Source organism: Protomyctophum bolini (genome assembly GCF_963924005.1).
Source record: "Protomyctophum bolini genome assembly, chromosome: 6".
NCBI lineage: Eukaryota > Metazoa > Chordata > Actinopteri > Myctophiformes > Myctophidae > Protomyctophum > Protomyctophum bolini.
In genome coordinates, this window is record NC_137867.1 from 48,726,794 (window position 1) to 48,745,398 (window position 18,605).

The 18,605-nt window shown below is 43.8% G+C and overlaps 1 protein-coding gene across 1 annotated transcript in view; it reads right to left on the reverse strand.

The window, feature by feature from the left end:
* Positions 1-5,631: 5,631 nt before the first annotated feature.
* The window catches only part of LOC308317076 (tenascin-like), a gene marked incomplete at its 5' end in the record, with an annotated part of 105,910 nt that continues 92,936 nt past the window's right edge, over positions 5,632-18,605 (reverse strand). The window contains 5 exons of the mRNA XM_080765868.1: positions 5,632-10,984; positions 13,614-13,777; positions 15,246-15,407; positions 16,123-16,219; positions 17,794-17,945. Coding sequence (XP_080621994.1) covers positions 10,874-10,984; positions 13,614-13,777; positions 15,246-15,407; positions 16,123-16,219; positions 17,794-17,945 — 686 coding nt within the window. The 3' untranslated portion in view covers positions 5,632-10,873. The remainder of the gene's footprint in view (positions 10,985-13,613; positions 13,778-15,245; positions 15,408-16,122; positions 16,220-17,793; positions 17,946-18,605) is intronic.

The following is an 18,605-nucleotide window of genomic DNA, read 5'->3' on the forward strand; positions in this document are numbered from 1 at the left end:
GCAGGGACCCCCATAGAGAAGACTTTTACCATGCAGGGACCCCCATAAGAGAGGACTTTTACCATGCAGGGACCCCCATAAGAGAAGACTTTTACCATGCAGGGACCCCCATAAGAGAGGACTTTTACCATGCAGGGACCCCCATAAGAGAAGACTTTTACCATGCAGGGACCCCCATAAGAGAAGACTTTTACCATGCAGGGACCCCCATAAGAGAAGACTTTTACCATGCAGGGACCCCCATAAGAGAAGACTTTTACCATGCAGGGACCCCCATAAGAGAAGACTTTTACCATGCAGGGACCCCCATAAGAGAAGACTTTTACCATGCAGGGACCCCCATAAGAGAAGACCTTTACCATGCAGGGACCCCCATAAGGGAAGACTTTTACCATGCAGGGACCCCCATAAGGGAAGACTTTTACCATGCAGGGACCCCCATAACATAAGAGAAGACTTTTACCATGCAGGGACCCCCATAAGAGAAGACTTTTACCATGCAGGGACCCCCATAAGAGAATACTTTTACCATGCAGGGACCCCCATAAGGGAAGACTTTTACCATGCAGGGACCCCCATAAGAGAGGACTTTTACCATGCAGGGAGGGACCCCCATAAGAGAAGACTTTTACCATGCAGGGACCCCCATAAGAGAGGACTTTTACCATGCAGGGACCCCCATAGAGAAGACTTTTACCATGCAGGGACCCCCATAAGAGAAGACTTTTACCATGCAGGGACCCCCATAGAGAAGACTTTTACCATGCAGGGACCCCCATAACATAAGGGAAGACTTTTACCATGCAGGGACCCCCATAAGAGAGGACTTTTACCATGCAGGGACCCCCATAAGAGAAGACTTTTACCATGCAGGGACCCCCATAAGAGAAGACTTTTACCATGCAGGGACCCCCATAAGAGAGGACTTTTACCATGCAGGGACCCCCATAAGAGAAGACTTTTACCATGCAGGGACCCCCATAAGAGAGGACTTTTACCATGCAGGGACCCCCATAAGAGAAGACTTTTACCATGCAGGGACCCCCATAAGAGAGGACTTTTACCATGCAGGGACCCCCATAGAGAAGACTTTTACCATGCAGGGACCCCCATAAGAGAAGACTTTTACCATGCAGGGACCCCCATAGAGAAGACTTTTACCATGCAGGGACCCCCATAACATAAGGGAAGACTTTTACCATGCAGGGACCCCCATAAGAGAGGACTTTTACCATGCAGCCCCATAAGAGAAGACTTTTACCATGCAGGGACCCCCATAAGAGAAGACTTTTACCATGCAGGGACCCCCATAAGAGAGGACTTTTACCATGCAGGGACCCCCATAAGAGAAGACTTTTACCATGCAGGGACCCCCATAAGAGAGGACTTTTACCATGCAGGGACCCCCATAAGAGAAGACTTTTACCATGCAGGGACCCCCATAAGAGAGGACTTTTACCATGCAGGGACCCCCATAAGAGAAGACTTTTACCATGCAGGGACCCCCATAAGAGAAGACTTTTACCATGCAGGGACCCCCATAAGAGAGGACTTTTACCATGCAGGGACCCCCAAAAGAGAGGACTTTTACCATGCAGGGACCCCCATAAGAGAGGACTTTTACCATGCAGGGACCCCCATAAGAGAGGACTTTTACCATGCAGGGACCCCCATAAGAGAAGACTTTTACCATGCAGGGACCCCCATAAGAGAAGACTTTTACCATGCAGGGACCCCCATAAGAGAAGACCTTTACCATGCAGGGACCCCCATAGAGAAGACCTTTACCATGCAGGGACCCCCATAAGAGAAGACTTTTACCATGCAGGGACCCCCATAAGAGAAGACTTTTACCATGCAGGGACCCCCATAAGAGAAGACTTTTACCATGCAGGGACCCCCATAAGAGAAGACTTTTACCATGCAGGAACCCCCATAAGAGAAGACTTTTACCATGCAGGGACCCCCATAAGAGAAGACCTTTACCATGCAGGGACCCCCATAAGAGAATACTTTTACCATGCAGGGACCCCCATAAGGGAAGACTTTTACCATGCAGGGACCCCCATAAGAGAAGACTTTTACCATGCAGGGACCCCCATAAGAGAAGACTTTTACCATGCAGGGACCCCCATAAGAGAGGACTTTTACCATGCAGGGACCCCCATAAGAGAAGACTTTTACCATGCAGGGACCCCCATAAGAGAGGACTTTTACCATGCAGGGACCCCCATAAGAGAAGACTTTTACCATGCAGGGACCCCCATAAGAGAGGACTTTTACCATGCAGGGACCCCCATAAGAGAGGACTTTTACCATGCAGGGACCCCCATAAGAGAGGACTTTTACCATGCAGGGACCCCCATAAGAGAAGACTTTTACCATGCAGGGACCCCCATAAGAGAAGACTTTTACCATGCAGGGACCCCCATAAGAGAAGACCTTTACCATGCAGGGACCCCCATAAGGGAAGACTTTTACCATGCAGGGACCCCCATAAGGGAAGACTTTTACCATGCAGGGACCCCCATAAGAGAAGACTTTTACCATGCAGGGACCCCCATAAGAGAAGACTTTTACCATGCAGGGACCCCCATAAGAGAAGACTTTTACCATGCAGGGACCCCCATAAGAGAAGACCTTTACCATGCAGGGACCCCCATAAGAGAAGACTTTTACAATGCAGGGTCCCCCATAAGGGAAGACTTTTACCATGCAGGGACCCCCATAAGAGAAGACTTTTACCATGCAGGGACCCCCATAAGAGAAGACTTTTACCATGCAGGGACCCCCATAAGGGAAGACTTTTACCATGCAGGGACCCCCATAAGAGAAGACTTTTACCATGCAGGGACCCCCATAAGAGAAGACCTTTACCATGCAGGGACCCCCATAAGAGAAGACCTTTACCATGCAGGGACCCCCATAAGAGAAGACTTTTACCATGCAGGGACCCCCATAAGAGAAGAGAAGACTTTTACCATGCAGGGACCCCCATAAGAGAAGAGAAGACTTTTACCATGCAGGGACCCCCATAAGAGAAGACCTTTACCATGCAGGGACCCCCATAAGAGAAGACTTTTACCATGCAGGGACCCCCATAAGAGAAGACTTTTACCATGCAGGGACCCCCATAAGAGAAGACTTTTACCATGCAGGGACCCCCATAAGAGAAGACTTTTACCATGCAGGGACCCCCATAAGAGAAGACTTTTACCATGCAGGGACCCCCATAAGAGAAGACTTTTACCATGCAGGGACCCCCATAAGAGAAGACTTTTACCATGCAGGGACCCTGTGTTTGTGTTGCCCCCCTCCCGACGAGAGCGCTGATATTCCTCATGCAGATCGGCTATTTTTGCCGTTTCTGAGGACGCAAAAACAATCTGTGAAAATCAACACTGGTACAACTACAGTATTGAAAGCATCAAATACAATATCAAACCCCTCTCTCTCTCTCTCTCTCTCTCTCTCTCTCTCTCTCTCTCTCATCATGTTGGTAACCATGACAACGCCAACCAGGTAGGCCTACTACTATGAAAACATGCCCAAAAGAAACAACTGTATCCTACATGAGAACTTATATCTGCAATAGTGAAACTGTCTAATCCACCAAGAGCAGAACAACAGACATTCATGACAACTCAATAGATAGAGCCTTACCTTCTAAGATGAAGTGGCGCTTCCTCCCTGCCTTTTGCTCCTGCATTGTTCTTCAGTTGGTTTTGTTTATTGTCTGTTTGCTCTTTGTAGAATCCACAAGTTCATCTCTCGTTGTGTCCGTTTGTAAAATAATCCTTTAAATGTCTCGGATAAGTGTTGACACACTTTGGACTTATAGTTGGAGCATTGAGTTCACCTGCTGTGGTGTGGTGGCTACTAGCCTACAGGCTACTCTCATTTCGGTTTTGTTTCCATGTTTAATGAATACATGTTCATGTGGTTTGCTGTGAGTTGTGTCCATTGTTCAGCAGCTGTAGCTTGTTGATATAAAACACATTGAATGTTTAAGTTGTCAGTATAGGCCTGTTTGTGTAAAACGTGCAGTTGAAACAAGGTTTTGTAGTCTAGACTAGAGAGTTGAGTCACTGCCACCAAACTTTACACAACTCCTCCTTGTAACCCTTTACTGCCACCTGGTGGAAGAAACACTTCATTTGAACCCATGCAGCATCTACAATTCTAAGGGGAACCTTATCCAAAAACAGAGCCAATCTACAAGCTCACAACGACGTTGTTATATGAGCTTAGATCTACAAGCTCACAACGACGTTGTTATGTGAGTTTAGATTGGAAATGATTGCAAAAAAGTGGTCAAACTAAGTACAGAGTCGCCTCAGTTCCAGTTGTAGTCCCAAGTGTAGAAGGTTTAAGAGGTTACATTTAAATTAGCAAAACCACTAGTTCTAAAATAGCCGATCTACAAGTTCACAACGCATGATCATGAAGTGACACGCTGTGAGCTTGTAGAATGGCTATATTCAAATAGTATACATTATTAAGTGGTTGATGTATGTTTTGTATTAATAATCTAAATCTGAAGTGACGATTCGATTCGATATTGCGATCTATGCCCAAGTTACTTTCCTTTTTACAGGAAGATTGAAAAACTATGAGAAATTATGAACAATATATAAACCATGAAATGTTGAATCAAGCGAGATAATGTCAGTCAGTCTCTATGAGTAGCTGTCTGCCTTCCTGCCTGTCCAATTGTCCATGAGTAGCTGTCTGCCTGCCTGTCCAATTCTCCATGAGTAGCTGTCTGTCTGCCTGTCTATGAGTAGCTGTCTGACTGCCTGCCTGTCCAATTCTCCATGAGTAGCTGTCTGTCTGTCTGCCTGTCTATGAGTAGCTGTCTGCCTGCCTGCCAGCCAGCAAGTTGGTTAACAGAAAATAAATTGTTATGGCTGAGTAAAATAAAATACAATAAACACAATTTGCCTGAAAATAGATTACCCAGCTATGACCTTTTTCATGAAAAAAAATGAGTAGTGATATGGCTGACTGAGTAAAATAAAACAATCTACCTGAAAATAGATAGCTATAACTGAAGAGCAATTTCCATTTCCGCATTTCCGCAATTTCCGCAATGTCCACAATTTCCATTTCCACCATTTCCGCAATTTCCGCAATTACAATTTCCGCAATTTCCATTTCCGCAATTTCCGCAATTTCCATTTCCATTCCAACTATTAATGGCAGCTGGGTTTCATCATTCAAATAAAATAGAATTCTGTCCGTTTAGCTATAAAATTATGTCAGGGAATAGGGATACACAGTATATGTCTTTCATTTGCATTGCATCTCCCCCCCCCCCCCCCCCCCCAAGCTTTTATTTTCGTTCGAGTAATAGTACAACTCTAATAGTAGCTATTACTTATAATAATGTAATTAAAGATAACTTCATTCAGATTTATTTATTTTATTTCATTTTCCAGATTTTTTTTTCTTCTTTTTTTTAGATTTTCATTGCTGGGCCAGTCATAATGGTCCCGCGGGCCTGATGTGGCCCGCGGGCCTGAGGTTGAGTATCACTGGCCTACAAGCTCACAAATGTGAGCCAAATAGCCAAAGTTTATACCTGTCTTCGACTCATTCAGACTTTGGAGAGGGAAAAAAGAAAACAAATCAAGTTTTTCACTTTTTTTATTGTATTGGAGGTTACAGGGAAACAATGACTTTCATTCTATAAAAAAAATAAAAATAAAGCATAATTTAAATAGGCATGTGGATGGTGTTAGTGGCTTGCAGGAGTGAAAACATTGAGAGATGCTTCTCTTGTGGTCCAGTAAATGTAAGACTATCTATCTGTCTGTCTGTCTGTCTGTCTGTCTGTCTGTCTGTCTGGCAGGGAGGTGTCTCTGTATCGTTTACGACAGTCAGTCACTCATATTTGATACAGTCTGTTTCTATAGTGAAAATGTAACTAATTCAGCAGCAGTAACATTATAGCGTCAGTTTATTCTTCATATCCATATTATGAGTGAAACGGCCGGGATGACGTGTTTATCTTTCCAAACACACAGTTCTTATACGAGGCGATCTAAAATCCCCCCCCCCATGGGGATTACAATGCAAATAAAACACAGTTCTTATATGAGGTGATCTAAGATCCCATATGGGGAAGTATTAAATCAATGAATCAATGATCAATCAATCAATGAATCAATCGATGGATCAATCAATCTCACTGAGAAAGGGGGAGGATCCAGACCTATACACAAAAAAGGTGGTGCACCCAGAGCCCAAAACAAATGGAAACATTTGGAAACACTCTGTCTTTGTACTATGGATTGTACTATGTTTTTGTATGGACGTGGTGTTGGGTGCCTGCACATATGCACACATGGCATCAACGCATGGTGTTGTGTGCAGGCGCCCTACACTCTGTCTTTCGTTTTCTTTTCTTTTATCCCCCTGTTCCCCTCACTGTATATATACTTTTTTTCCCTTTTCGCTTCCTATATGATGAATTCCTGTTCTGTTCTTTAACTACATAGAAGTGTCTATTTGTTTGTCTCTAAATGTTTTGATGAATTGAACAATGTGGACCCTGTTGTAAACAAGTGTAAGGCTTAATTGGGTCGTCCACTCACAGTTAACAGTCTTTGTATTGAGTTTGTGCTTGAAATGTACTGTAATTCTGCAAACTGTTAATAAAGTTTTCAATCAATCAATCAAACAAATGGACTCTAACGGGTCCATTTGGTTCCATTTGTATACACTCAGAGTTTTATAATATAAATTGGGGGGTCCCAGAGATGGAAATGCCATTAAATGGGGGGGGGGGGGTCCGTAGAACTAATGCATGTCAAACTGGGGGGTCCTTGAAATTAAACAATTGGTGTTATAGCACTATGTTATGCTTTATAGCTATTGAAAAATAGCAGATCTACAAGCTCATCACGAGCTTGTAGATCTGCTATTTTTGAAAAATCGAAGAGCGACTGACATTTAGAAACATGGCTTTTTCAGAAAAAAAACAGGTGTTAAAACCATCTAGGCCTGACGTCGAAATAAAAAATGTGTCTTCTAAATCCTGACAGTTTTCTGAGAAACCTCATGTTTCTGTATCAGTGGTGCTCAATATTTCATGTCAAGGACCCCAAAAATGATATGTATTTGGCCTCCGACCCCAATCTGAAAATATGTAGTTCCAGGGACCCCCCCCCCCCCCCCCAGAAGCAAAGATTTGCACCATATTTTCACGACTTTTCAAAAATAGCGAGCTTGTAGATCTGCTGTTTTCCGTAGGAACTCTTTACACGGCTGTTTCTGAAAATGTTATGAATTTCAATGGTACACTGATACCTTGAACTGCCATTTTATGGTTCTATGTGTAGGCCTGCCTTTTTTCTTTGTTTTACTGTGTTTTATGTTATATGCCTTGCTGTACACCAAATCGCCCCTCGGGGGACAAACAAATACATGAACCTGAACCTGAGATGGTTCTGAGTATGCCTAAAATCATATTAAAAAAATGCTTCAGAAGAAAAAAGAAAAGAAAAAAAGAGAGATGAATTGAATTGAATATTTAGATAAAGTCATGGAGGAAGGGAAACCTTCGGGGGGGCAAAGATAATCAACTTCAAAATGTCAAAATGAGTCAGAAAGACCTCAACAGGCACTTGTTATAGCCTGGGCTCCACCTAATGCTTTCTACGGCACATAGGCAGCTCCCGGCAGGATCCGCCGGGAGAAACTAGACGCAGCTGCGCGACATGAGACTAATTAATTAGAGCGACAGTGAGATGTGTGTGTGTGCGTGTGTGTGTGTGTGTGTGTGTGTGTACGGTTGTGCGTGCGTGTGTGTGTGTGTGTGTGTGTGTGTGTGTGTGTGTGTGTGTGTGTGTGTGTGTGCGCGTACGGTTGTGCGTGTGCGCGTCCATTTCAGAAATCAGCAGAGAGTGAGCGGCGTTTGGGCTATACTCTATATGCCGAATTGAAGTGGACGTATTGAAATAAAAACGTCTGTGTGTTTCCGAGGCTACTTGTTAAGTGGTTTACCATGAAACGCTCCTGCAATATGCTTCCTGTGGAGTACGGTACGGTACGGTACGGTACTGGAGAGGTTCTGTTGAGCGGGTTCATGAGCAGAAGACAGAGGTTCTGTTGAGCGGGTTCATGAGCAGAAGACAGAGAGGTTTCGTTTCAAAATCACCAAGTCATGAACGGAAAGACGAGCACAGCAAAACAAAACGACAGAGTGGGGAAGATAGCAGAAAAAACCCTAGAGTATAGATTTTAGGGATTGTAACAATATTACCGTTATATCAGGACATCCTGATAACATTAAAACATAATCATCTCAATGCTATGTTGGGCCCTTGATGGCATCTATACGACAGGGAGAACTTAAAGGTAGAGAAAGTGATTTCACTCAAAAAACCTTAGGTTTCGTTTTTGGCTGTGGGACCTATAAGCCTTCGGCCAATCAGGATAGAGAGTCAAAAACGAAACCTAAGGTTTTTTTGACCCCCTGCAGGGGTTAACTGGGGACAGGGAGGAACTCCTTATAATGTCAGCACACACTCACACAGGATTATCACAACAAAACAAAAAAATAAGTGATATTTGAATTAAGTGAAATCACTGACTCTACCTTTAAACTTGGCCCCACAGATCTCTTTCTTTTAATCTCTAATTATCATGATAAATATCGTAGCGTGAACTTGTTATCGTGATATTGTCACATTGCGAGGGTTTTGCCATCGTTACATCCCATGTACAATACTGTACATTTACAATACTCAGCGTGAATGTCTACCTTTTGCCATGCATGGAAATCAAAACATTCAAGTAGAAATAACAATATAAAAAAATAGCATCAAAAAAGGCAATATTATCTTCCGACAGATTATTTACACAAATAAAATGCTGTTACCTGCACATCTTTCAGTCCAATCATGCATCTTTGGTGTATAATGTTATGTATAATATTTATTTTTCATTTAGTCTCTCAAAGCAGCAGATTTTCAAAAATGCTTCGCTAACACCCGGAAATGCGTCCGTTTCGTCTTCACAGTCGCGTAAGTGAGTCGTCTAAACGAAAAGGTCGCGAATACAAGCGGCCGAAATGAGTTTTCTCCGACGGGTGGCTGGCATCTTGCACCACCCTCATCCCTTATCCCTAAACTTATTTTCCATTTGTTTTACTATTTTGAAAATAGTTTCTAAATAGTTTTCCACTAGTCGATCTACATCTACACGGTGTGAGCTTGTAGACCAGCTATTTGTGAACTATTTTAATAGGTCTTTTTAAATAGTAAAAAATGGCAAGTAAGTTTCAGCCACGTGAGAGAGACTCAGGTTATAGAGCCGCTGCTTCTTCGCCTGGAAAGGAGCCAGCTTTAGGTGGTTCGGGGCATCTGGTTAGGATGCCTCTCGGGCGTCTCCCTCTAGGGAGGTCCTCGAGGCATCTGGTTAGGATGCCTCTCGGGCGTCTCCCTAGGGAGGTCCTTGAGGCACATCCCACTGGGAGGAGACCCCGGGGCAGACCAAGGATCACGTCCCACTGGGAGGAGACCCCGGGGCAGACCAAGGCGCAGTTGGAGGAAACACATCGACTCACTGGCCTTCAAACGTCTCGGGATCCCCCCCAGGAGGAAGTCACTAATGTTGCTCTGGAGAGCGAAGTCTGGAGCACTGGGGTGGAGCTGTTGCCCCCGCGACCCTACTACGGATAAGCGGTTAAAGATGTATGGATGGATGGATGGATACTTTTCTACCTAGTTGGCTGCTTAGCATAAATGGACATTCTTAAAACATACTAACATATGACGGCTTCTGTCCGCGGCCTCCAGGAGGCTGTGCGTTTAGCTGTGCGTTTAGCGAAGATCGTGGAAGCGTGGCCGGCTTGAGAGAGACTAACTTCTCATTGTCATTATTTTCTTGGCTTGTCGATAACTGGCTTGTCGAGTGAATTGAGGATAAGGACATATAAATATGGGTTGGTTGTTAGAGAGGTTAGGCAGTGGCAGGGCTGTACTGCAGTAAGAAACAGGGGGGTATTTCACATTCAAACATGTTTGGGGTCATTTTAACGTCTACTCTGGCATTTTTTGAACACCCCGGACAGTTTCTTAAAATTGCTTGATTCAGTGTTTATATATTTGATGATTCATTTTTATCAGACACGCCCCCTTCCTCTATACATGCCTAACTCCATTTCAAAAAGTAATTGAAAAAGCACGCCCCCTCCTGGGGGTTTTTCGATGAAACTATCATGGTTAAAATGGAGTTTGAAGTTACAATGGGTTTCTAAATATGTAAGGGATACTTGATTGATCAATCAGAATCAAGCATTCAACCAAGCCGCGTAATACAACCAGTAAGACGCGCAAACGCGGGAAGCGAACGCAGCTCATACATATTTGGGTTTTTTTAAGATTTATTTTTAGCCATAACCATATAAGGAGTCCCCAAAGCAGCTATACGTCCAAATATGGAGTGTGTTGCATCAATCACAAACAAATCACTCAGCTCCATATATGGGCACAAAGGGGGGACACACGGACACACGGACAGACATGATCTGCTAGGTTCGCAATCACTGCGTTCACAACAATGTAAATACTGAATCAAGCAACTTAAAAGCTATCCGGGGGGTTCACAAAAGCCGGAGTAGACCGAGTTGAAATGACTCCAAACATGTTAGACCGAGTTGAAATGACTCGAAAACATGTTAACTCCAAACATGTTAGACCGAGTTGAAATGACTCCAAAACATGTTAACTCCAAACATGTTAGACCGAGTTGAAATGACTCGAAAACATGTTAGACGGAGTTGAAATGACTCCAAACACGTTAGACCGAGTTGAAATGACTCCAAACACGGTGGAAGGTGAAATATCTCCATTTAAAGGGACCTCTAGGATCTCTTCCTTCTGCTCTCAAAGTTCAGGAAGTGGAGCGGCCTCATCTTCATCTCCGCAAAGGGAATGGAATGCTCGTGGCCCTTCCAGTGGAACCAGTTGATGCCCTGTGGGGAAAGGAAAGACCCCAAAGCTGGTATTATTGAGAATAATCGAGTGTAACGTTCATTAGAAGGACAATATCGGTCACCATAAAGCAGATATGAGTGTTTTCAATGAGTCTAACATTCATTAGAAAGACTATCATCCACCATGAAGCAGATACGTGTGTTTTCAACCAGTCTAACATTCATTAGAATGACAATATCGGTCACCATAAAGCAGAGACGTGTGTTTTCAACCAGTCTAACGTTCATTAGAAGGACAATATCAGCCACCATGAAGCAGATACGAGTGTTTTCAATGAGTCTAACATTCATTAGAAAGACAACATCAGTCACCATAAAGCAGAGACATGTGTGTTTTACTTTTCAACGAGTCTAAAATTCATTAGAAGGACAACATCAGTCACCAGAAGCAGATACGTGTGTTTTCAATGAGTCTAACATTCATTAGAAGGACAATATCGGTCACCATAAAGCAGAGACTTGTGGTTTAAATGAGTCTAACATTCATTAGAAGGACAATATCATCCACCATGAAGCAGATATGAGTGTTTTCAATGAGTCTAACATTCATTAGAAAGACAATATCAGTCACCATAAAGCAGAGACGTGTGTTTTACTTTTCAACGAGTCTAACATTCATTAGAAGGACAACATCAGTCACCAGTAGCAGAGACGTGTGGTTTCAACCAGTCTAACATTCATTAGAAGGACAATATCAGTCACCAGAAGCAGAGACGTGTGGTTTCAATGAGTCTAGCATTCATTTGAAGGACAATATCAGTCACCAGAAGCAGAGACGTGTGTTTTCGACCAGTCTAACGTTCACTAGAAGGACAATATCAGTCACCAGAAGCAGAGACGTGTGTTTTCAACCAGTCTAACATTCATTAGAATGACAATATCAGTCACCAGAAGCAGAGACGTGTGGTTTCAACCAATAACATTCATTAGGACAATATCAGTCACCAGAAGCAGATACGAGTGTTTTCAATGAGTCTAACATTCATTAGAAGGACAATATCAGCCACCAGAAGCAGAGACGTGTGTTTTCAACCAGTCTAACTTTCATTAGAAGGACAACATCAGTCACCAGAAGCAGAGACGTGTGGTTTAAATGAGTCTAACATTCATTAGAAGGACAATATCATCCACCATGAAGCAGATACGAGTGTTTTCAATGAGTCTAACATTCATTAGAAAGACAATATCAGTCACCAGAAGCAGAGACGTGTGTTTTACTTTTCAACGAGTCTAACATTCATTAGAAGGACAATATCAGTCACCAGAAGCAGAGACGTGTGGTTTCAACCAGTCTAGCATTCATTAGAAGGACAACATCAGTAACCAGAAGCAGAGACGTGTGGTTTAAATGAGTCTAGCATTCATTTGAAGTAGTCAGGGGATATAAATACAATCTGGAAATAAATGCCTTACCAATAAATGTATTCACCTGTGTGTTTGTAAAGGTGTCTATAATAATAATAATAATAACAATGTGTTTGTAAAGGTGTCTATAGTAACACATCTCGCAAAGATTGGAATTCAGTTTCCCTTAAGGAGAATCTGTGACAACCTATATGCAGGCAACATTTGTATACGTGCTGCTTTAAGTATCATGTGAGGGGTCAAACTAGGGTTTTTCCATGATTCTGAATCCTTTTTTTTTGTTGCACGGGAAACACTCTTGATGAGGTTGCTGCCTATGCTACTGTCTCTGCTATAAACACTTCTACAATATGAATATTATAAATACCGGTAGTCAAATTCAGGTTGTGCTTTGGCATGACATCACTGTGCCATGCGAGTAGCGCAGCATATGCACATATTATGTAAATATGTAAATAAATAATTGAATACCGTGAGCTCGGAAATCTCACGGTATCAATACGCAATACGGTACACCTAAGTTTATAGTAATGGCAACATTTATATATTCCCACGATTTTGTAACCCATTTTTCACCCCTGTGTCAATCATCTAATGTGATCCTGGGCTCTACACACACCCTCCACCAACCTAGTCCCCATATATGGGGGACAAGGGGAGAGCAACCTAGTCCCCATATATGGGGGGGACAAGGGGAGACCAACCTAGTCCCCATATATGGGGGGACAAGGGGAGACCAACCTAGTCCCCATATATGGGGGGACAAGGGGAGACCAACCTAGTCCCCATATATGGGGGACAAGGGGAGAGCAACCTAGTCCCCATATATGGGGGACAAGGGGAGCGCAACGGACTTGAACTCATGCTTCCTTCATGCCTGAGTGTCCAAGTTGCTCCTTTACACCTGACAGGGGGGAGTTTCCCTGGTTGGACTTAGCGCGTGGAAGGAACACGTTATTCCAACCAGTTCCTTTCCCCTCCATCTGGCGCCCCGGCTGGCCAGGGGGAGGCAGTTTAGAGACCAGGATTACTGCATGTTTTTTGTGAGGGTACCTACACTAGGCCTAGGGGACACGGGGAGAACATGTGAGGGTACCTACCCTATAGGGGACACGGGGAGAACATGCAAACTCCACACAGAAAGGCCCTTTCGCCAACCCCGCCTTCGGGTATAATGGGCACTGATGGCAACATTTCGTTGACTCTAGTTTTGATGACTTCTAAGTTCTACCTGCAGACATACCTTACTGTGACTGGCGTCACCATATTTGCCCATAAGGTTAACTCGGTGACAGTTCTTGTACCAGAAGGCGCCCTTATAGGACAAGGCACAGTTGGTGACCGCGCTGTCGTTGTCATTGTCGTAGGTGGAGAAGGGCCGGCCGTTGTGGTAGTTCAGCGAATCACCTGAGAGACACACGGAGGGATGACGTCAAAGTATAGGTGGTGAAAAAATATATAAGTGTGACAGTACTCATTGATATAGAGTGTATTCAGTAACAGTGTTAAATAGCTCTATATTGTGACAGTAATCATTGCTGTGACAATCATTACTACAGAGTGTGTTCAGTAACATTGTTAAATAGCTCTATATTGTGACAGTAATCATTGCTATAGAGTGTGTGTTCAGTGACATTGTTAAATAGCTCTATATTGTGACAGTAATCATTGCTATAGAGTGTGTTCAGTAACATTGTTAAATAGCTATATATTGTGACAGTAATCATTGCTATAGAGTGTGTGTTCAGTAACAGTATTAAATAGCTCTATATTGTGACAGTAATCATTGCTATAGTGTGTTCAGTAACGGTGTTAAATAGCTCTATAGTGTGACAGTAATCATTGCTATAGAGTGTATTCAGTAACAGTGTTAAATAGCTCTATAGTGTGACAGTAATCATTGCTATAGAGTGTATTCAGTAACAGTGTTAAATAGCTCTATAGTGTGACAGTAATCGCATTGCTATAGTGTGTTCAGTAACAGTGTTAAATAGCTCTATAGTGTGACAGTAATCGCATTGCTATAGTGTGTTCAGTAACGGTGTTAAATAGCTCTATATTGTGACAGTAATCATTGCTATAGAGTGTGTGTTCAGTAACATTGATAAATAGCTCTATATTGTGACAGTAATCATTGCTGTGACAATCATTGCTATAGAGTGTGTGTTCAGTAAAGTGACAATATAAACTAGGAGAGCAAATTGGAAGTGGAACCCGTGGGCTCTCTCTTCTGGGGGGAATTCTCTGCAGATTTGACCCCATGGCCATGCAGTCATTTGGCCTAAATGGGCCCCATCATGCGCGCTCCCTTACCCCTTATCCCGGGGCGGCACTGGTTTAGGGGTAGAGTGGCCGGCAGGGCAGCCGGATGGGAACCACAAGGTTCCCTAGTTTGATTCCGGCCTCCCCCAGAGTTAGTGTTTAACAACCTCTCAAATTGCTCCCGGTGTGCAGGTTGGTGCTTTGTATGGTTTACCCCGCCCATCGGTGTGTGAATGGATAAAAAAGTGCTATATAAAATGCACCATTTTACCCTGAAATGCTTTTGCCAATTTTTTTACAATTAAAAAAATATATATATATATTTCAAATAGCTGAACTACAATGTCGTTGTCGATATAGATCGGCTAGTTTTGAAAATGTTTTTCAAAATAGTAAAATATGGCTACTAAGTTTAGGGATAAAGGGCCAAGATAGGGCCCTATTATGTCATTTTAGTCTGACTCTCAACCTTTAAGGGGTTGATGTTTTGAACATACGTGCGCTTCCACTATAAGCTCCTTCCACTATAGAGCTTAAAATAGTGTGTTATATAATAATAATAAGAATAATAATAAGAATAATACATAATAGTAATACCGATAATTGCCCATACCTGCCGTCCCACTGTAACCTCCTATATAGAGCTTGTATCGCGACCGGGGTTCCGATACGATGAACTTGTCGTACTGAGCGTGTGCGGAATCGGCGCCGTCCCTCAGGTCCACGCGCAGCTCGTACTGAGCGGAAGACGTCATCTTGTGCAGGCTGGACAGACCTGGACACAGCATGAGATACATTAGATCATTAAACAACATGTTGTAATGACAAACAGGCTGGACAGACCTGGACACCGCATGAGATACATTAGATCATTAAACAACATGTTGTAATGACAAACAGGCTGGACAGACCTGGACACCACATGAGATACATTAGATCATTAAACAACATGTTGTAATGACAAACAGGCTGGACAGACCTGGACACAGCATGAGATACATTAGATCATTAAACAACATGTTGTAATGACAAACAGGCTGGACAGACCTGGACACCACATGAGATACATTAAATCATTAAACAACATGTTGTAATGACAAACAGGCTGGACAGACCTGGACACCACATGAGATACATTAGATCATTAAACAACATGTTGTAATGACAAACAGGCTGGACAGACCTGGACACAGCATGAGATACATTAGATCATTGGATCTCCATATATGGAACTGACCTGTTCTGACAATCCATATGTTGATCCCTCCCCACCCATCCTTCATGTTCTGACATGTTGATCTCACCTCATCAAACCCTGTACAGTCACTCTCCATACACTCCAGACACTCTCCATATATGGCCAGTACAGATTTCATTCCATATGTTGATCTGACCCCCCATGCCAAAGCGCCAGTGCTTGACCAGCAGTGTGCCGTCTGGATTATCGCCCTCTTACTGGTTAGTATAAGTATAATTATGACAGTACTCACCCATCCAGAACTCATCGTTCAGATCACCAAAGCCAGCCGTGTAGATCTTCCACTTGTTGTAGAAGTTTAGTTTTCCATTCTGACGCCTCAGGAACACCTGCATGTGTTGACACACATTTAAATACATGATGCCACAGTGAACTAACTCACCCTCCACCCTCAGTGTGATGTCACAGTAAACTAACTCCACCCTCAGTGTCCATGTCACAGTAAACTAACTCCACCCTCAGTGTGATGTCACAGTAAACTAACTCCACCCTCAGTGTCCATGTCACAGTAAACTAACTCCACCCTCAGTGTGATGTCACAGTAAACTAACTCCACCCTCAGTGTCCATGTCACAGTAAACTAACTCACCGTCCAGCCTCCACCCTCAGTGTCCATGTCACAGTAAACTAACTCCACCCTCAGTGTGATGTCACAGTAAACTAACTCCACCCTCAGTGTCCATGTCACAGTAAACTAACTCCACCCTCAGTGTGATGTCACAGTAAACTAACTCCACCCTCAGTGTGATGTCACAGTAAACTAACTCCACCCTCAGTGTGATGTCACAGTAAACTAACTCCACCCTCGGTGTCCATGTCACAGTAAACTAACTCCACCCTCAGTGTGATGTCACAGTAAACTAACTCCACCCTCGGTGTGATGTCACAGTAAACTAACTCCACCCTCGTTGTGATGTCACAGTAAACTAACTCCACCCTCAGTGTGATGTCACAGTGAACTAACTCCACCCTCAGTGTGATGTCACAGTAAACTAACTCCACCCTCGGTGTCCATGTCACAGTAAACTAACTCCACCCTTAGTGTGATGTCACAGTAAACTAACTCCACCCTCAGTGTCCATGTCACAGTAAACTAACTCCACCCTCAGTGTGATGTCACAGTAAACTAACTCCACCCTCAGTGTCCATGTCACAGTAAACTAACTCCACCCTCGGTGTGAAGTCACAGTAAACTAACTCACCGTCCAGCCTCCACCCTCAGTGTGATGTCACAGTAAACTAACTCACCGTCCAGCCTCCACCCTCGGTGTGATGTCACAGTAAACTAACTCACCGTCCAGCCTCCACCCTCGGTGTCCATGTCACAGTAAACTAACTCCACCCTCAGTGTCCATGTCACAGTAAACTAACTCCACCCTCAGTGTCCATGTCACAGTAAACTAACTCACCGTCCAGCCTCCACCCTCGGTGTGATGTCACAGTAAACTAACTCACCGTCCAGCCTCCACCCTCGGTGTGATGTCACAGTAAACTAACTCACCGTCCAGCCTCCACCCTCGGTGTCCATGTCACAGTAAACTAACTCCACCCTCAGTGTCCATGTCACAGTAAACTAACTCCACCCTCAGTGTCCATGTCACAGTAAACTAACTCACCGTCCAGCCTCCACCCTCGGTGTGATGTCACAGTAAACTAACTCACCGTCCAGCCTCCACCCTCGGTGTGATGTCACAGTAAACTAACTCACCGTCCAGCCTCCACCCTCGGTGTCCATGTCACAGTAAACTAACTCCACCCTCAGTGTCCATGTCACAGTAAACTAACTCCACCCTCAGTGTCCATGTCACAGTAAACTAACTCACCGTCCAGCCTCCACCCTCGGTGTCCATGTCACAGTGAACTAACTCCACCCTCAGTGTGATGTCACAGTAAACTAACTCACCGTCCAGCCTCCACCCTCGGTGTCCATGTCACAGAACACCTGGATGGGCTGCTTCTCGTCTCCGACCAGGTAGACGGTGTAGACGCCCGACGTGGTCTCGCCGTTCAGGAAGAGCTGGGCGCAGTCCCGGGGGTGGCTGTACAGTTTACCGACTACAGAAGACATGATTATATACTGTATCAGTCCCTGGGGTGGCTGTATGTACAGTTTACCGACTACACTACAGAAAACATGATTCTATACTGTATCAGTCCCTGGGGTGGCTGTAGGCTACAGTTTACCAAACTACAAAAACAACACACACACACACACACACACACACACACACACACACACACACACACACACACACACACACACACACACACACACACACACACACACACACACACACACACACACACACACACACACACACACACACACACACACACACACACACATGGATATTAAAATATGATTCTTGGGTTAGGTTGCTATAGCTTATTGTCGTCTCTGCTGTTGTGTACTTTATGCATATTGTCACTGTTGTGTGGAAACCTGTGTGCGTGTGTGCATGCCTGCATGGCATGCGTGCATGGCCGATCCACAAGCTTGTAGCTATTTTCTGAACGCAACACCGGAGTGCAACTCAACATAAAATGACTTGTCTTACAGTCTTTTAGTGGATGACTTGTGCACTATAGCGTCTTTCTAACATTTTTGTCTAGTTTTTATTTGTTGAAGAAATTGTCAATATATATTTCTCTTATTTGTCATAGCTTGGTTTTTATTTTTCTGTGACAGAAGGTAGTCGACCGACATTTTTCGTC